At 42.6% G+C, this 21,528-nt stretch overlaps 1 protein-coding gene across 2 annotated transcripts in view; it reads right to left on the bottom strand.

The window, feature by feature from the left end:
- The window catches only part of LOC147030365 (protein Wnt-10a-like), a 49,054-nt gene that overhangs the window by 1,642 nt on the left and 25,884 nt on the right, over positions 1-21,528 (bottom strand). For both annotated transcript variants that reach the window (XM_085874336.1, XM_085874337.1), the window contains one exon: positions 7,956-8,326. In XM_085874336.1, coding sequence (XP_085730462.1) covers positions 7,956-8,326 — 371 coding nt within the window. The remainder of the gene's footprint in view (positions 1-7,955; positions 8,327-21,528) is intronic.

Raw genomic sequence — 21,528 nt, 5'->3', positions numbered from 1 at the left:
CATGTCAGAACTAAGGATATCATAATCAAGGATATCAGAACCAAGGATATCAGAATCAATGATATCAGAATCAAGCATGTCAGAGCCAAGGATATCAGAACCAAGGATATCAGAATCAAGGATATCAGAACCAAGGATATCAGAATCAATGATATCAGAATCAAGCATGTCAAAGCCAAGGATATCAGAACCAAGGATATCAGAACCAAGGATATCAGAATCAAGCATGACAGAACCAAGAATATCATAATCAAGGATATCAGAACCAAGGATATCAGAATCAATGATATCAGAATCAAGCATGTCAGAGCCAAGGATATCAGAACCAAGGATATCAGAATCAAGTATGTCAGAATCAAGCATGTCAGAATTAAGCATGTCAGCAGTGAACAGAGCAAGAATTTCTTTGCAATAAATGTCCCCTACCGATGTGATATTTTCTCTGTGAAAATGTCTCTGTGAAAACTCTGTGAAAACTTGACGAAATGTCCTGAAACTCTAACTTGTTCTGTAACTTATCATAATAAAGCCGTGTACCAAGTTTCAGTTGAATATGTTTTGGGTATGGGAAAAAAAGACTGAAAAACCAAAGGTGGGATGGACGGACGGACAGACAGACGAACAGCAAACCTATAGTCCCCTCCGGTGAAACTGGTAGGGGACTAAGAACACCATGTAAGTAACAATGATTGATGCATTGATACCGATCGACTGCAACACTGGTAAGAAACAGAGTTTTTTAAGAGGTAAGAAACACAGGTAAGAAACCTGTGCCAGCATGTCAGAATCAAACACGTCAGAATCAAGCATGTCATCACAACACTCATGCAGGCACAGGTTTGCTCCCCCCCCCCATCAATAACTATCATAGTTCCTGCATGATCACTGATCTTGCTTGGGTGTAGCATGAAAAAAACTCTGTTTCTTACCGGTGTTGCAGTTGGTCAGTATCAATGCATCAATCATTACTTTCATGGTGTTATTCATTCAGTGCGAGGAACTACCCAGTGATTCCCCATGTTAGATCCTAGCTTTCTTGCAGTGGTGCAAGGTGTGAGTGGGTCAGAGCTTATGTAGGCTTTCCACTTCGCACTACCTCATTAACATGTTACATCTGATATATGTTAATGCGGAAAAGGCCAAATCATTTTCCTCTGTCATTTTAACGGACTTTACAAAATCTTTTGATCAATCGATCACCCAATTGTCATTGCAAAGCTCATTGATGTCGGCATACATCCCTCTTTTATTCCTTGGATCTGCAGTGTATATGCTACCATTGTAACTTGCTCTGATTGGGCATTGCTCAGTGAACGTGCTTAGGACCCATCATTTTATTAGCGATGATCAATGATGCACCACCATCTGATGAACTGTATGCGTTGAAATATGTCGATGATTTAACTCTGGTTCAATGATGCAAATCACACCAGCCTTCTAAAATACAATTAGCAGCTAATAACCTTTTGAAATGGTCGCAATGCAGTAATATGAGATTAAACCCTGCAAAATGTGTCAAAATTGATATTTCATTGATGTGAGATCCTCCAAATGAGCCAATTCTGTGGATTGAAAACCATGAGCTCCATAATGTTTGCATGGAGAAAGTTTTAGGTGTTTATATTCAAAATGATATAAAGTGGGATGATCATGCAGAGGATATCGATAAACATGCAAATAGTAAACTTCACATGTTTTGTGTCTTTTGAAATGTATTTACTATTTTCAAAAAGTTTACTCTTTTCAAAAGTAATTTTTGGTCTCTTACTGAATATGCAGCACCTTTCTGGAGTTGAGCACTTATCAAACACGAAAATTTTTGCATTGAAAGAGTTTTTAAAAACCTGCTCTTTGCATTGTATTGGGATCCAAATACATCACTTACCAACAAATGTTGTCTCAGTATTCACTTTCTAGCCTGAAAGAACGCAGGAAATCACCTTGCATCACATTCATGGAATGTCTCCTTCACAACTCCAAAACTATAAAACTGAGCAACCTGAAACTTTGCATGCATATGAAGAAAACTCCAAGGAAGTGCAAGAGTGGAAATTGGGTGTTTGGGTTAATTAAAACACCCCTTTTGAAGATAATTAACGGCCTTATTTAATTATATCTTCATCAGGCGATCCTCGGCCACCTTGCTCTCTGGGGTTTTAAATGCATTTCCTGGGCAACCTCGCTGGGGTCTGAAGCCACCATGTTTTTTGACCTGCTCAACCATGCTTCGACTTGGAAGAGGCTGCAATGATTTCTTAACGATAAAGTTTTTTTCACTTTCCTCTCTCATATTATCGAATGTCTGTTCATCATAGCTACGAATCGCTGGGTTCATTGCAATGCTTATAAACACCCGGAGACGCCAGCGATCGTGGCTTTATTTCATTTCCGCACATGCCATAACTTCGAGAATCTCTTAAACCAAGCCGAATTACAAGATTTAAACTTCAGTGTTGAACTTAGCAACAGTTCTGACTCATAAAAAAGTGTTCAGTTGTCCAATTCAGACATATTTGACATTCCGGGAGTCTCCAAGAAGTACATGTTTAATATGACGGTTCGGTGATTGCTAATCACGTGCCAAGCGAGCTGTTTCTTATCAACCATTTCATTGTAGTGTTTAAGCCACTTGGCGAGTGCTCTGCAATATTTGCACTGTCACTGAATACTGTATATCGATCGACTTGAACAAAGTTCAGGGGTCACACGCCTGTGTTGGCCACATGTTGTTCTGCAGTGCAACAGATGGTGGCTGGCTCACTGAAAATGTGAAATTTCATTTTACACAACGTTTCCTCTGTTAGTACTATCTTACATGATGTGACCCATCACTTTGGCATAGATAAATACAAGTAAAAATTAAACGTTTCGTTTTTAAATGTTTCTTCAACCGTTTTGTCGATTGCTTAGTGAAGCCGCTTCTTGCATTCTTCACACTTCAATGGCGATATCACGGTTCGATATTGGAGGTAAAAAGGTGAAATAAATTATATGATTACAATGAGTAAAAAATGTTTTCAGTTCTTATGAAGTAATGAATCGCCACATCATGGCAGAAAAGCCTCGAGGTACACATGCTTGCTCGAAGCTGTCTGTCAACCATTGAACTATTAATGTATCTTTGCTATAACCAATAACTCACATATGATTCACTCATATAATTCTGTACTTTTGATGAGTTTTTTGTACTCATGACTTATGGTACTTCCTCTTCCAGTACACTGTTCAATACATCTCTCTGGCAATGAACTGTATCTGGCTCGTGGTTATTTGTGTGCGTGCTCCACCCATGGTTATTAATGCACCTTGCTCAGTCCCGATCTATCACACTGTCTAGCCTGGATTTGAATCTCAACCAAGCTAGAAACTTTGATATCAGTGTTTTACATGAAGGGTGATTCATCAGTACTTGTGCCGCCATCTTACGGATTCATGTTAAACTGGATGTCACATGTGCTGAAATCGCTCTCCCCTCCCCTCTCTCTCTCCCTTGCCCTTTCTCATCCCTCCCCCTCTCTCACCCCGATCCCACCCCTCTTTCTCCCTCCCAACCCCAACCCCTCTCTCCCACCCCTCTCTCTCCCTTGCCCTTTCTCATCCCTCCCCTCTCTCACCCCGATCCCACCCCTCTTTCTCCCTCCCAACCCCAACCCCCTCTCTCCCACCCCTCTCTCTCCCTTGCCCTTTCTCATCCCTCCCCCTCTCTCACCCCGATCCCACCCCTCTCTCTCCCTCTCAACCCTAACCCCCTCTCACTCTCTGACCCCTCCCCTCTCCCCTCCCTCTCTCTCTCCCTCTCACACACACCCCTTCCTCACACCCATCCCTCCTGCGATGTATAGCAACGTTTGGTGAGGCGTCACTTTCCCCACCTCCCCACCCCTTCCTCACTCTTTCCCCATTCCTAGCTCTCCTTTTCTCACCCCCTCATAGCTTCCCAGCTTCCCCTCTCCCATCCTCTCCTCTCTCCTTCCATGTTTCTCCCCCAACCTCAATATCCCCGTTAGCAAAGCGACGTCTTGCATTTGCCAGTATATACATATTTGAGGTGTGTGTGTGTGTGTGTGTGTGTGTGTGTGTGTGTGTGTGTGTGTGTGTGTGTGTGTGTGTGTGTGTGTGTGTGTGTGTGTGTGTGTGTGTGTGTGTGTGTGTGTGTGTGTGTGTGTGTGTGTGTGTGTTTTCTGATTTGCCAGCCAAATTTGGTGCACAGAGTTAAACTTACCATGAAGACCGTTCACTCCACCAGGGTGGTTTTGCACTCTAAACCTCCCTCCCCCAATCCGTATTAAACAGATTCCCCCTAATGGGGATTTCTTTCAGTCCACATTGGTCATCAAATCAGTACGTTGACATGGCGTGTTCTGCCAAACTCCGTACAACACACTTTGAGGAACGACCCCAACAAATCCTAACCATTTTAATGGATCCTCAAACCTTCAATAATGAGTATCATACTGGCGATCTTAGCAATGAAGAACAATAAATAAAAAGTTTTGAAAGTTTCCACAAAGCTAACAACCCCCAAATTGATGGTAGGTTAAAAATATCTGTTATTAAACTAGGAAAGAAGGGCCTTTACATTCCTGCGAAGGAAAGATTGTCAACAGTGCCCACAAGTGCATCCTTGACATTACCGAGCTCCCCAAAATGCCTCAGCATCGATTCACACCTGGAACCCCGTCGTACACCTCATGTTATTTCCCTTGTATCAAAGGGTGCTTCAATAAACAGCAGCAAAAGCCAAATTGAGCAGGACTGACATTGGGCACAAGGCACTGATGACTCCTCTTTGGGAGTTCCTCACTTGGTGACCACTCCTAAAAATGGAAGGGAGCAGCTCGAGAGATAAACTTAAGAGACAGAAGATTAACGAACAAAGCGACACTGTATTTGCAGTGAAAAACAATCTCTTAGGAAAACTCCCTGATTGTCTGATAATGTGGAAACGATGTCTCAGTCACAGTCATAAATATAGCCTGGAGATGGACCTATTAAACAAGAGGACAATAAGATTATTTGCCTTGGTGGAAAAGACAACATACTATATTAAAACCGTTATACTTATTATTAAAAGAGTGCTATAGACTTCAAGGACAGCTCAGTTTGTCCCCCCCTCCCCCCCCCCCCCCCCGTACACAGGTTCAGTCTAGGACTCCATTCCTGATGGAACAAGGTCTGAACACAAGTTGTTATTCCGGTGTTTCACAGGCAGGGTGATACTCTTAATCCATACATGGAGTTTTATCATTTTCCTGATGTGAAAGTCCAAAGATTTACACTTGGTTAAAGACAAAAACAATTATTACATACTAGCAAATATGACCCGTCACTTCGCTGACGTGAATACTGAGATGGGGCGGAGGTAAAGAGGGGGAGAAAGAGGAAGGGGGGAGGGTGAGGAGGTGGAGGTGGAGGGGAAAAAGAGAGGAAGGGTGGGGGTAGCAAAGAGGGAGGGAGAGCGAGGAGGGGTGGAGTAGTGAGAAGGGTTGTGGGAAGGTAAGGCAGCATGAGGGGAAAGGAAGGCAGCATGAGGTGAGAGGAAGGGAAGGCAGGCATGCGGTGGAGCGTTAATTACGATTCATATTGTCTCATCAAAATGATTCTGCATAAAATAACAGTGAAGATGGTAACAAAATAATGTCTGAAATCCATTTTCTACAGGACATATTATAAATACCGCCTGGAGATAAACACCACCTGGACACGTCCGGAGATAAACAATGTCTGGAGATAACCTCCGTCCGGACATAGCCACCATCCGGATGCATACAGAGATAACCACTGTCTGGAGTATCAAACAATGTGTGAATACAGCCTTCTGGACGTTTATAAACATTACAGCTGAAATGTGATAACCTTTAGAATCTCTTCACCTGAGCCAAATTTCAAAATTTTAAATGCGGGATTGACCTTGGCAATAGTTCCAACTGCAAAAAAAAGCGAAGAAACAAAAACAAAAGTGTTCATTTGTCCAATTCGGACAATGCTTTATACTTTGGACGTCTCCCGATGGTGTATATTTAATATGACCGCACTGGCTTGGCAAGCGATTCGCAATCGGTGATAACAAACATCACCTGGAGACGACTGGAGTGTCAAATAATGTCCGAATTGGACAAATGAACACATTTTTATCAGTCAGAACTGCTGCTGAAGTCAATTAAGAAGTTAAAAATTTTAAATTTGACTCACATGAAGAGATTCTAAAGGTTATCACATTTGTGAAAATGAAAGCTAGAAAGCCATGAACACTGGCATCTCCACGCATTTATAAGCATTGCGATGTATACGACGATTCGTAGGTATGATAATGAGACATTCAATGATATGAGTGAGGAAAGTGAAAAAAAATTGAGCGCTTTATCGTTAAGAAACTGTTGCGGCCTGTTACAAGTCAAGGCATCGTTGAGCAGGCCAAACAAAATGGCGAATTAAGACTCCAGCAAGCTGGCAGGGGGCTGAATCAGGGGGCTGACCAAAGATCATGCCTTGGTAAAGGATAATTAAATAAGGCCGTTAATTAGCTTAAAAAAGGGTGTTTCGATTAACCCAAACACCCAATTTTCACTCATGCACCACCTTGCAGTTCCCTTAGTATAGATGCAAAGATTTGGACTGCTAGGTTTCATGGTTTTAGAGTTGCGAAGGAGACACACTGCTTGACATACACACACTGACATTTATTATTATGGATTCCTACTACTACAACTTCTACTTCTTCTTCTTCTTGGCAAGCAGCACAGGGCTGCAGGGCAGCATCATTGGCTGAGGTTGTGGCTATGCCACTGATGCAATGTCCTCTGCTGGTTCCGGCAGGAATTTGGAATTTGGCCAAGGTGCCAGTGATAGCTTACCTACTCTTCGCGAAGTACACCATGGGATCTTTAACGTCCATCAATGAATGCCGGAAGACTGGACGTCAGTTTCATGTCAATGAAAGGGACGGCACACACAACGATGAAGCATCCTGCCTGTGAAACACTGGGATGACAGATTATATAGCTAGCTGCGTTGGGAATCAAACTCAGGCGAGAGAGCTTAGAGGCGAGTGTGTGTACCTCTCGGCCATCCTGTCAGCCAATTATTCCTATTACTGATAATCTTTCTCGGAGAACAGGAAAATTTAAGATATAACTATTTATGGAAAATTAAATTTGCAGCAAAAAGCAAAAGAAAGGTCGCAAAAAAAAAAACTGATAAAATTCTGTGCACCACCTGTTGTACATTCAGACGGGAAGGTCCACTACCATGGAGCACCACCCAAAAGAGGCCGTTGCACAATGGCCATAAGGATTGCTAAAGTTTGCATCAACACCAGTCTCGGAGGAAGTGGAGAATCCATTGATGTTTTTCAGTTGGAGGAGTTGTCATAAATCATATTTTAATGCCTATTTAAAGTTGCTCTGATCATATTAAGAGTCAACCAGTGTCACACATAGACCAGAACAGCCAGGCCAGGTGCATTATACCCTCGTGCTAAAGGTCATTAGTGAGCCAGCTGGGTTTTAAAAAATATTCTGATTGTGACATGGTAATTCTCCTGAGATCCACCTCAGTTTCCAGAAGTTATCCAAATCCTGAATGTTGATGCTGTCTTTGGCTGAGTTTTTAAACCCACGACATCTGGTATTCCATGCCAGTATCATCATGAGGACATAACCATCATCATCAACACACACACGCGTACGCGAGCACGCGCACACACACACACACACACACACACACACACACACACACACACACACACACACACACACACACACACACACACACACACACACACTCAAATGCAAAGTCATCTCACTGTAAAACACATCAAAAAGAAAAATATCTGACGTCGCTCCATCATAATTAGAGCTCACCCTCTCGGCAATGAAGGACAAACAAACTTTTGAAGTTAAATCGATTGTAAGCTGCCATGAGCTACATGGTCATTCCCAATCCCGAGCTTTCACCTTCCTGCCGACACGGTTGTTGTGAAGATGAGCGAGAGTGTGAATATCCCGGTTGGTCTCATGCGAATCCAGGAAGTCCTGGGAAAACCGTGCTGCAAAGTTCAGGTCGTGGCTGCAGCCACCCCACTCCCACTGCCCTGGTGCAGCCTCGGGAAAAGCCAGGACCGCATTGCCGACCGGCTTTCCATGGTGGAGCGCTTGTAGCTGCAGTTTGTGGAGGTGTTGAAGTTTACGTTGCAGAGCCTCTTCATCACCCTTGAGACGCTCATCACAGCCACACGCCTGCAGCTTTCCCAGACTGCAAGCGCTTGCCACCGCATGTACCACACCTGCTGCGGTGAGTGCGTATGAAAACGCGGACTCACGATAACCTGATGGAAGAAGAAGGTGAAAAAAAGGTAGAGATTGAGATTGGAGGACAGGAAGGGTGGGGTGGTACTTTACCAGGCAGAGCAGAAAGGTTTGGAGGTAGTTCAACGTAAAATCAAACTTTATTTAAATGTCTAACAGTTGACTGGTCGAGTTGGAGAGAAAAATGAATAAACTTGAAATGAACTACGTGGGGATGGGGGAGGCACAATACACTATCCTGTTCACGATTGGGTGTTTAACACAAATGGCCAATCGGAGATATATGTGAGCAACTGTGTAAGCCTTCCACACATTTCAAAAGACTTGGTGGCAAAATGGTTAGAGTTAGATTGAGTGGCCACTCTAAGTCTGGGAGGTCGGTGGTTTGAACCGATTAATTAATCGAACCTTGGCCGAGTCATGCCAAAGACTTCAAAAAAATGTTTCTTATTTACTCGGCATTCAGCATTTAAAAAGGACACAGCACAAATAAACAATACAGAGGCTTGGTGGGCCGAATGGCCTCCCCTTGCATTGAAGTTCCTTGTGAGGTCAGATCAGGTTAGGTATGGGGGTGCATGTGCCGGAGCAGCGTGCCGCTGCGTCCATTTTCCATTGGTACTCCAGGGGCCTCCATTTGGCCATCCCCAGACAGATGTCTGGCCCATCCTCATCTCCATGAGATGCTGATCAACCTGCTGCAGCCACGAGGCACGTGGTTGGCCCATTGGCCTCCTCCACTCATGAGACTCCCTCACTGAGACAATCTGGTGAGCAGGATCAGCATCAGGAAAAAGTGAATCTCTCCATGGCCTCAACATCCTCACCACAAACAGGCACAGACAGGACAGCAGCATCCAAGATGTCACCGAAAGCCTGGATCTTAGTTTTGACCCAAGAAAACCGTAATCCCAGCGGCTCCGACTCCTCATTCAGCACCTCGAGGGCCCCCAAAAGGATATCGAGAGTCTCTGCAAAGATGACTGCATCATCTGCGAAATCAGGGTCAGAGAATTTGACATTCTCAAATGATGCACCGCAGCTTGATCTCTCCAACATCCTCCCAGAATCCAGTCCAGACAAGTGCTGAAAAGTGTGGGGGGCAGTACACACCCCTGATGAACTCCAGTAACAACTGGAAATAAGTCAGAGATGGTACTACCACATCGCACAGTACTCTCAGTACCAGAGTATAGTTCAAGCATCAGGTTGATCAGTTTTGGTGGCACCCCACGAACATCAAGAATCCTCCAGAGGGCATCCCGATTCACTGAGTCGAACGCTTTGCAGAGATAAACATAGGCTGCAAGCAGCCCCTGCCGAAACTCTCGTCTGCGTTCGGTGAGGACCTGAAAAGCAAGGATACAGTCAATCGTTGACTACTTTGGTGTAAAGCCTGATTGCTCTTGCAAAATACCCCACAATAACAAAGTGAAAACATCACAGATACTTGTGAGGGAACTCATATTATTACTTCTGTCTCCGAAGGTGGGTGGAGGTTATGTTTTCACTCCGTCTGTTTATCTGTGTGTCTGTCGGTGAACAATATATCTCAAAAAGTTGTGGACGGATTTGGACGAAATTTGGTGGACAGGTTGGGTGTGTGACAAGGACGAAATGATGAGATTTTTGTGAAAACCCAAATCTGAATACGAGAATTTTTTGTATGTTTTTTTTTTTTAAGCGATTTTTTTTTTAAGCGATTCTTCACCATTGAGAGATGGGGTCAAAAACTATGCATAGCATGATATATCAAAAAGTTGCAGGCGAGTTATGACAAAACTTGGTAAATGAGTTGGTTAGGTGACAAGAACAAGGCGATTAGATTTTGGTTCAGGTCCAGATCCGGCCTATCAGTGGGATACAAAACATAAACTGTTCAGCCTTGTAGAGGTATGCGCTCTACATAGTGCCGATCTAGTTATAACTGTGAACAAAATTAGGAAACAAGATGGAAGTTTTGAGAGGAGTTGCAGCAGGTTAGTTGGTGTACCATCCTTGACCAGTCAGAAAATGGATAACTATTTAATCAAACAGGGCCCACACCTGCTGCTCTAAACACAGGTGGCTGGTACTTCTCCCAAGGAAAGCAAACTCAGTTTTCCATTGCTTGCAATGTGAAATTTACAAAGATATACCATTATCATGCTTATGCCTGGTATTGGCTTAATGGTTCGGCTGGTGGGCTTGGGATCCTCGGGTCCTGAGTTCAAATCCCGCTCAGCTGTTGAATTAATACCAGGTGAGGTTAACTCGGCCTGTCATCCTTCCGAGGTCGGCAAAATGAGTGCCAGCATGCTGGTATACTGTGTCGGAGTGGCGACCCGTCCAGGATTGTGCCCAATAGCCAAGGAGACTGCTGAAGCAGCACCAACGCTCTGCACAGAGTATGGTCCCAATCTTCTCCTCCTCCTATCATGCTTGTGGGCTGCAAATGGCACTGCAAACAAGAAAAAACACCTCCATCAGAACATCGTGGCCTGCAAAGTCTTAGTGAAACCTCGCAGATCTATTATGTTAGGAAACCTCATCAAATGAAATGGCCGGCTTCATGTTTCTTCATTCCGTGGCTGATGTGCCTCAGAATTATCTGGATGTCCTGATGAAACAGGATCACAACAATGCAGTAAGATGTACATCAAGTGCACTTTCTCAGAAGGCCTACAGTCCAATCTCCCGATGAATGCACCAGGAGTTGTTGTTGAAAGAGCAGTAGTGGAAACCACTTAGTTATTGGAAGAACCAGAAGCTGAAAAGGTTGAACAAGTTAATGAAGGGAAAGAGGGGGGGGGAGCAGGCGGTTGTTGCAATGTTTTCATTTGATGACTGTTCCCTGCCTCGCGTGAGTCCATGTGTCCAGGGCACTGTGAACAATGCGAGTGTTATTAGCAGCAAATACCAGGCGTGTCATCGGGGTAAGGGCCACAGGGAGAGCCGGCCCTTCCTGCCACCCCTTCTTGGAATGATGACTGATTTTGCTTCATTGTCTTCACAGCCTGTCATCGTAATGTTCCGATGATGATTCATGCAGGACCAGGACCAAGCCTCTTGGAAAACCCCATCCAATGCTTTCTTTAGACAAGTTTCATAAGACAATCAAGGCTAAGTACGCCTGTTTTGACAACTCCCAGATGCGTTTTAAAGACAAAATTTTTTCCAGAACCTCCTTCCCTGCCAAGCGCACTCTGGCTGCAACGGCCACTTTGATACGATCTGCGTGCCCGCTAATGGTCGAGGTCGTGCCGGAGCTCGGCAGCGAGATTCTAATCGACGCTTGCCTCCTTTCTGGCTCGAAGAGGAAAAGGGAGGAGGACATGGGAGAAAGTTTGCTGCGACCAAAATTAAGAACTATTTATACTTTTTAATGCAATTACAAAAGCTCAATAAACAACCAGTCATAAATTCTGTACATGAACAGTGTTAGGTTTTTCGCTTTAGCTCGTGTCAAACTTGCCAAATTCAACGCAATAAGGGCTATGCGTGAACGCCATATTTAATGTTGCACTGTGGCTTTTGGTAATCCTTGACCGCCATTGTGGTCATGCGGTTCCGTGACAAACCAACGCGAAGCCTCACCCGGCACGTCTTCTGGCGATAGTTTCCTAATAGTGTCTTCGAAATGTTGGTCTCCTCGGGTGCCATTTTTAATGCTCGCCTTCGAAAGAACTACCGGCACCATGTACATTATATGGGTTTGCGCAGTTGCTCGCAGATATTATCCCTTTCAGGATGGTATGCAATTGTGACGTCATTTGTGTGTTTCACAGACAATCGTGCACAATATATGCTGGCCCCCACATAAATTACTGGGAAACTCATTGAAGTTCAATTGACAGAATATTGTGACATTTTATTTTCAGAATTTAGAGTGATGCACTCCATAATGATCAGAATAAGAATCCTATATTTTTGATACAGTATTTGATTTTGGTTTGACTTGAACACAGTAGCAGTCGGAGTAGTAGTAGTCGTCGTCGTCGTCGTCGTCATAGTAGTCATTGTCGTAGTATTCACCTTCTCATGCAGGATTTACAACACTAGTGCCAAATAACAATCGTCATATCTGAACCAAGATTTTATATGCATGGTGCATGGTAGGTAGCTCATGTGTGGGTAATGATTCTGGGTGGGGTTGGTGCAGAAATGGAGGTATGAGGGGCCGAATGGTCTCCACCTGTGCCAAAGTTCCTCATGTATCCCTGTGTATATTCCAGCTTTCGCAATTTCTCCTGAATGGAAGGATACTGTGCCTTCAGAAAGTATTCACACTCCTCAACTTTTGCAACATTTTGTTTTCTTCGAGCCTGAATTTAAAATTAATTAAATATAGATTTTTTTTTTTTGTCAATAATCGACACAAAATACCCCACAATGACAAAGTGAAAACATGTTTTTAGAAATTTTTACAAATCAATTAAATATGAAAAGCTGAAATGTCTTGTGTCAATAAGTATTCAACCCCTTTGCCATGGCACTCCACATTGAGCTCAGGCGCATCCAATTTCCTTTAATCATCCTTGAAATGCCTCTACAACTTGATTGGAGTCCACCTGTGGCCAATTCAATTGATTGGACATGATTTAGAAAGAAACACACCTTTCTATATGACTTTCTGACAGTGCATGTCAGAGCAGACACTCGAACATGAAGTCCAACGATCTGTCCATAGAACTCCGAGGTAGAATTGTGAGGAGGCACAGATCGAGGGAAGGGTGTAAAACAATTTCTAGTGTTGAAAGTTCCCAAGAGCACAGTGAGCTCCATAAATAGGAAATGGAAAGAATATGGAACTACCCATGCTCTTCCTAGAGTTGGCCGTCCAACCAAACTTAGCAACTGGTCAAGAAGGACCTTGGTCAGGGGGGTGACCAAGAACCCAATGACCACTCTGGCAGAGTACAGAGTTCCTTGGCTGAAATGGGAGAACCTGCCAGAAGGACAACAATCTGCAGCACTTCACAAATGTAGGCTTTATGGGAGAGTGACCAGACAGAACTCATTCCGAGGAAAAAGGCAAATGACAGCATGCCTGGAGTTTGAGAAAAAGGTACATGAGACTCTCAGAGAATGAGGAGGAAAATGATTCTTTGGTCTGATGAGGCGAAAATTGAATTGTTAGGCTTGAATGCAAAGCGCTACATCTGGCGGAAACCGAGCACAGCTCATCACCAATCTAACACCATCCCTACCGTGAAACATGGTAGTGGCAGCATCATGCTATGGGGATGCTTTTTAGCAGCAGGGACTGGGAGACTTGTAAAGATAGAGGGAACTTGTAAGGATGAATGGAGCCAAATACAGACAAATCCTTGAGGAGAACCTGCTTCAGAGTGCAAAAGACCTTCGACTGTGGTGAAGCTTTACATTCCAACAGGACAATGACCTCAAGCATACAGCCAAAGCAATACTGGAATGGCTTCAGAACAAGAATATGAAGGTCCTTGAGTGGCCCAGCCAAAGCCCAGCCTTGAATCCCATTGAGAATCTGTGGAAAGACTTGAAGATTGCTGCTCACTGACGCTCCCCATCCAACTTGACAGAGCTTGAGCAAATCTGCAAGGAAGAAAGGGAGAAAATCCCCAAATCCAGATGCACAAAGCTGATGCAGACATACCCAAGAAGATTCGAAGCTGTAATCGCTGCCAAGTGCCAAAGGTGCTTCTACAAAGTATTGACTCAGGGGGTTGAATTCTTATTGATGCAAAACATTTAACATTTTCATTTTTCATTGATTTGCAACATTTTCTAAAAACATGTTTTTACATCATAAACAGGCCAGTCTCATTGTGGGGTATTTTGTGTAGTTCGGTGACAAAAAAAAAAAATCAAATTTAATCCATTTTAAATTGAGGATGTAACAACAAAATGTGACAAAAATCAAGGGGTGACAATGCTTTCTGAAGGCACTGTAATTGTTGCAATTGGAAAAGTAAACATCTCGTTTCTCTGCACCTGCAATCACTCTAAGCAGATATTTTAGATACAAAGTTACATAATAATGTAGGTTTGGATTACCTTGATGTCTCTTGAGATTTCACAGTACCCACTGATGGATGGTGTTACGATATCAGAAAGCATTCCACCAATTTCTTTAAAAAAAACTGCAAATACCCCTCAAGCAGAGTCACCATTCCCTCCTCCCCACCACCATCAGAACCCCTCTCAACACACACGCACGCACACACACACACACACACACACACACACACACACACACACACACACACACACACACACACACACACACACACACACACACACACCTTAAATCCTTATCTTTGCGTTTTCGTTCATTTTCATCACAATGGAACAAAAGGGTTAGTTTTCGGACATTGAGCATCATAAATCTATTACTTCATTTTCAGCCCCAAATATTACCATAACAGCATATTGTGGGTTCGGCCAGGGAAGGTTTTACGTTCAAGTCTTTCACGAACCGGCTAGTCAGGCCTGATGTTCGAATGAAGGTGAGTTGGGTAGCAATTTGTAACTATTCTTCACAAAAGATACCGTGGGATCTTTTATGTCCACCAACAACCAGTGCAGGCACAGGGGACAACCAGCTTAATATCCTTCTGTTGGATGGCACACACACATTGATGCCTTGCCCTGCATGTGATGATGTGAAACACCAGGGTGACAGTTTATAGCTCGGTCGGTATTCGAACCCAGGCAAGACAGCTCAGAGATGAGTGTGGATATCGCATACTAAAGATGTTTCTCAAATTATTCATTATAAACAAGCCAGTGTATAATTATGTTTTCTTTATCCAACCCTAATGAAGTCACTCATTTAAAAAATCATTGAGGAATGGAAGAAGAGGGTCAGCTGGAAAGTTTTACAGCTGAACCTCATCTTCTTCTGAACGTGAAAAGGTCCAAATATTAACATTCGGGTCAAGTATATTTACTTGGACTTATTTATAAACTTTGATGATGTTCAATCTAATCACTGGGAGAGAGAAATGGTGTAGCTTTCACTTTTTCTTCCATATTTCCTAACGATTTTATCCTGAAAAATAAATAAAAACGTCGGTGTTTTTTGGACTATTGTACTACAATACAAACACACACCCCTGAAGAGAGAATTTGCAAGACGTCTCCCTCCCCCACATTTTAAAATTTATTTTTTACCCTGGGTACTGCCAACACGTATGCAAAATTTGGGGGAGGTCAAACCAGACCTGTTTTTACCCTCTGCCACCAAACAAAGGCAGACGGAGGTTATGTTTTCACCCCTGTTTGTTTATCTGTCTGTCTGTCTGTCTGTCTGTCTGTCTGTCTGTGAGCAGGATATCTCAAAAAGTTGTGGAGGAATTTTGGACAAAACTTGGTGGGCAGTTTGGATGTGTGACAAGGGACGAATCGATTCGATTTTTGGTGAAGATCCATATCAGGGTCCGATAATTTTTTCAGTGATTCTTCACGGTTGAGAGGTAAAAACAATATTTAGCACGATATCTCGAAACGTTGTGGACGGATTATGGCAAAACTTGGTGGGCACACATTCGGTGTGTGATGAAGAAGAATCGATTCGATTTTGTCGAAGATCCAGATATTAGAATTATTTAAATGATTTGTCAACATTGAGAGATGGCGCCAGAAACAATAGAAAGCACGATATTTCAAAAAGTGATGGACGAGTTATGACAAAACTCAGTGGATGAGTTGGGTGGGTGAAGAGAACAAGCCAATTTGATTATGGTTCATGTCCGGATCCAGATACGAGATTTTTTGTTTTTATTATTACCCCGCACGTGCGAAGTGAAAAGCGGAATTCAGCAATCGGTCGCTTACGGAGGTAAAGTGTCTGCATTTTGGTATTCTCTTTTAAATTAATTTTCTCTGCAACCACTTGTCAGATTGACACAAAATTTTCACCATTGTGAAAATGTGGAATGTTGTAATGGTAATTATGATGTCATAGGTCACATGGTGTGGCAGCAATGTTGCAAAAAAGGAAAAACTTTAGGCTTCTGTATCTCCGAAACCGCTCCATAGAAAAAACAAGCTCAAATGAGCTAAGATCCTCGTCCTCTTAATGATGACGTCATAAAAACGAATATGACGTCATTGTGATGTATCAGGTTTGCGATAAATTATCTGTGCCAATGCCCGGCTTGATTCCCGCAAACAAAATTCAAACAGCTTGCCTAGTTTCGGAGATAATGGTATAGGCGATTTCCATTAGCGGCGATATTATGACGCCAACTTTTTTTCTCGGAAGGATTTCCAAAATCGGAGATGGTTGCTGCTTGCGCGTGGGCTTTCTGCATATACATGGCAAGTTTCACAAAGATTCGATGAAAACTCTGGGTTATGAAACAAAAAATGTCAAAAAATAGGAATGACGTCATAAAAATTGATATGACGTCATAATGATGTTTCATATGTGCGGTAATTCATCTCTGATAATTCCCTGTTCGATTCCCGCAAACAGAATTCAAAAAGCTTGCCTAGTTTCGGAGATAATTTTTTAGGCGATTTCCATTAGCGGAGATATTTTGACGTCATAACTTTTTTTCTCGGAGGAATTTTCAAAATCGGAGATGGTTACTGTCTGTGCAGGGTATTTTTACATATACATGCCAAGTTTCAGGAAGTTTCGATGAAAATTGTAGGCTGTGAAACAAAACAGTCCAGAAGAAGAAGATGAAGAACAACAATGTGAGTAAGACTTAGAGATCCTCCACGAGGATCTAAAAATTAAACTTGGCGTTTGTTAAGTACTTTCCATAGAAAGTAAGTGTGATTTTATTTTTTATGACGTCATAGGTGCCTTTGTTATGACGTTATAATTGCATCTGTAGAACGCCACATCCGATCAGTATGAAAATTTCTTCGGGTCATCTAGGGATAAATTGGTCAATAGAAAAAAAATATGACGTCATCGGTGGCGTGGTTCAGCAGCCGTATTCTTTAAAAAAAAAAATCAAAAATCTCCAAAATGGCTGAACAGATTGAAGAGAAACTTCACAGGTATGACCGTCTATCCATGAGGAACAAAAAGTTCCCCACCTATGACATGACATCATAGGTCACATGGTTTTGCAGACATATTGGATTTACTCTAAAACCTTTAAAAACCTTCTTCTCCAGAACGGCTGGACAGATCAAGGGGAAACTTCACACACCTGTTCCCAAAGCCTTGGATTGAAGGAAATATTTTAAAAATTCTCTCTCTTGAACCACATCATCGATCGATGTGAAACTTCACAAATATCATGACACACCATTGTTGAATACGGCGTAAAAAATGATGATGTCATAGGTCATGTGGTTAGGCAGCCATCTTGAATAGAAAAAAAATGCACTTCGACCGATTAACATGAAACTTTACAAAGATTATCCCAAACACAATTAGAAGCAGAGTTTAAAGTTATGATGTCATAGGTCACATGGTCTGGCAGCTATGATTTGTTTGAAGAAGAAACCTTTAAAATTTTTCTTCTCCAGAACGGCTTGACAGATCGAGGGAAACTTCACCCATATATTCCCCAAGCCTTGAAGATATCAGGGTGTTCACAAATATAATTAATAGGTCACATGGTCTGGCAGCCATGTTGGATTGAACAAAATCTTTTAAAAAATTATTTCTCTTGAACTGCTTTATCAATCGACGTGAAGCATCACAAATCTGACCTCGTGTTGATGGGGAATATACTGAAGTATGTTTTAAAATTCACCCTGATCGGATGCATGGTCTGGTCGCTAGAATTATTTAATTTTTTGAATCTGGGTTATTTTTGTTTTTTTTTTATTATGAATATTTTTTTGAATAAAACTCATTTGGCTGTGACTGGATGGGTTTGGAGTAGCAGTTCAAACTGGAATCCTATCCAGGTTCCTCCTGATGACTCCATCTTTCCTTTTGGCTTGTTCGGGTTCCTTCTGATTACTCCAATGCAGGACTTGTACCTATTCGGTCTTCCATTTGATTTGAATTGAAATTATTTTAATCCCATTCTAAATTAAACTGAATAATGGATCATAATTTTTAAATGTCACGGGTCAGGTGTCTGTTCAAGGCGGGACACGGTCATCACTGCCAGCGGTTATAAAGTGTCAGTTCTAACGTTAAGAGCGGACATCGAGAACCGTTCAACGGAGGAAATTGAAACTTCACCACATGTTACATGACCATTTGATATCGCGCATATTAGTTTTATGATGCACAACCCCTTCGAACGTGCATGGTGAATTAAACAAAGCCTCATGTCCAGAGACAATGTCACTTGCTTGTGTTATAAAATTGAATAATTGTTATTGCTTCAGCCTTTATTGTGCTTAGCTGGTGAGAAAAAGCGAGGAAGAAGAAGTACAGTTTTGGCATTTTAATGATCTCCCAATTTATACTTTGGTGATTATATTCTGCCATCTTTATCAGGCTTGCTAGTTATGAAAACGCTCGAGAACGAGAATAAAAGCTCCTTTGTAAAGGATTACGAATGTACTCTATAACAGACTTTTCAAAGTATAATTTGTACACATTTACCTTGGAAGTGTAGATAGATGTTATTACAAATTTACCTCCAGAAGAGTTGACTCGCACCAAGTTCTTCACAAGACTGTACAGGCAAAGTATTCTAAAAAAATACCATCTCAAGTGTTTATTTTTAAAAGTGATTCTTCAACATTGAGAGATGAGGCCAAAAAAGAGATGTAGCACGAGATTTAAAAACGTTGTGGACGAGTTATAACAAAACTTGGTGGATGATTTGGGCAGGTGACAAGAACAAGTCGATTCCATTTTGGTTCAGGTCCGGATCCAGATCGAGCCTACCAGTGGGATGCCAAACATAAACTTCTCAGCCTGGTTGAGGTACGTGCTCCACCGAGTTTGCCTGTTCTAGATTGCTATGATTTTCAAATGTACACACACACACACACACACACACACACACACACACACACACACACACACACACACACACACACACACACACACACACACACACACACACACACACACACACACACACACACACACACACACACACAATTGTCTTATTTAATATACAGCGGTAGTATTGTGTTTATCTTATTTCAAGAACATTTTGAATGGTGTGTGTGTGTACACATATGTATGTATGTATATATATATATATATATATATATATATATATATATATATATATATATATATATATATATATATATATATATATATATATATATATATATATATATATATATATATATATATATATATATATATATATATATATATATATATATATATTGAAAATGAAACCACACGAGTTGTTAACATTTATCAACAGAAATGTGTCCTTGCAAAGATGACGTCATACAACCTTTACAATGAATGCGACACTGTTGTGATTATTCCATCAGCGACAATCTTACGCACCATTTCTAAGAGAGTGAGCAACTGCATGCAGTTAATGTACTATGTGAAGCAAGAGCAACCTGGACACAGACAATTGAAGATGACACGTGTGTACCTTGTGAATAGTGGCCCAAAACACGTGACATTAAGATTTGTATGATCCGAAGCCCGACTGATTTATATGTGGCCGACTTGATTCCGAAGAAATCAGATAAAATGAACACATTTCTGGGTCACACTTAAATTAACATCAATCATTAAAAAAATTATTTATCATTGTGAGTGAGTGGGGGAAATTGGGGTTCACTGTGAGTGAGTGAGTGAGTGAGCGAGTGGAGGAATTTGGGGTTCACTGTGAGTAAGTGAGGGAATTTGGGGTTCACTGTGAGTGAGTGAGTGAGCGAGTGGAGGAATTTGGGGTTCACTGTGAGTGAGTGAGTGGGGGGATTTGGGGTTCACTGTGAGTGAGTGAGTGAGTGAGCGAGTGGAGGAATTTGGGGTTCACTGTGAGTGAGTGAGGGAATTTGGGGTTCACTGTGAGTGAGTGAGTGGGGGGATTTGGGGTTCACTGTGAGTGAGTGAGTGAGTGAGCGAGTGGAGGAATTTGGGGTTCACTGTGAGTGAGTGAGTGGGGGAATTTGAGGTTCACTGCGAGTGAGTAGGGGAATTTGGGGTTCACTGTGAGTGAGTGGGGGAATTTGAGGTTCACTGTGAGTGAGTGGGGGAATTTGGGGTTCACTGTGAGTAAGTGAGTAAGTGAGTGGGGGGATTTGGGGTTCACTGTGAGAAAGTGAGTGAGAGAGTGGAGGAATTTGGGGTTCACTGTGAGTAAGTGATTGAGTGAGTGAGTGGGGGGATTTGGGGTTCACTGTGAGTGAGTGGGGGAATTTGGTGTTCACTGTGAGTGAGTGGAGGAATTTGGGGTTCACTGTGAGTGAGTGGGGGAATTTGGCGTTCACTGTGAGTGAGTGGAGGAATTTGGTGTTCACTGTGAGTAAGTGAGTGAGTGAGTGGGGGGATTTGGGGTTCACTGTAAGTGAGTGAGTGAGTGGGGGGATTTGGGGTTCACTGTGAGTGAGTGGGGAAATTTGAGGTTCACTGTGAGTGAGTGGGGGAATTTGAGGTTCACTGTGAGTGAGTGGGGGAATTTGAGGTTCACTGTAAGTGAGTGGGGAAATTTGAGGTTCACTGTGAGTGAGTGGGGGAATTTGAGGTTCACTGTGAGTGAGTGGGGGAATTTGGGGTTCACTGTGAGTAAGTGAGTGAGTGGGGGATTTGGGGTTCACTGTGAGTAAGTGAGTGAGTGAGTGGGGGGATTTGGGGTTCACTGTGAGTGAGTGGGGGAATTTGGGGTTCACTGTGAGTGAGTGGGGGAATTTGAGGTTCACTGTGAGTGGGGAAATTTGAGGTTCACTGTGAGTGAGTGGGGGAATTTGAGGTTCACTGTGAGGTGAGTGGGGGAATTTGAGGTTCACTGTGAGTGAGTGGGGGAATTTGAGGTTCACTGTGAGTAAGTGAGTGAGTGAGTGGGGGGATTTGGGGTTCACTGTGAGTAAGTGAGAGAGAGAGGGGGGGGATTTGGGGTTCACTGTGAGAAAGTGAGTGAGCAAGTGGAGGAATTTGGGGTTCACTGTGAGTAAGTGAGTGAGTGAGTGAGTGAGTGAGTGGGGGGATTTGGGGTTTACTGTGAGTGAGTGGGGGAATTTGGTGTTCACTTTGAGTGAGTGGGGGAATTTGGGGTTCACTGTGAGTAAGTGAGTGAGTGAGTGGGGGGATTTGGGGTTCACTGTGAGTGAGTGGGGGAATTTGGGGTTCACTGTGAGTGAGTGAGGGAATTTGAGGTTCACTGTGAGTGGGGATATTTGGGGTTCA

The sequence above is a fragment of the Eptatretus burgeri genome, chromosome 3 (genome assembly GCF_056783735.1).
Source record: "Eptatretus burgeri isolate ZD-2024b chromosome 3, Ebu_testis_v1, whole genome shotgun sequence".
In the NCBI taxonomy this organism is placed as follows: Eukaryota; Metazoa; Chordata; class Myxini; order Myxiniformes; family Myxinidae; genus Eptatretus; species Eptatretus burgeri.
Note: the sequence above shows the minus strand (reverse complement) of the source record. Positions and strands in the feature narration are given on the sequence as shown.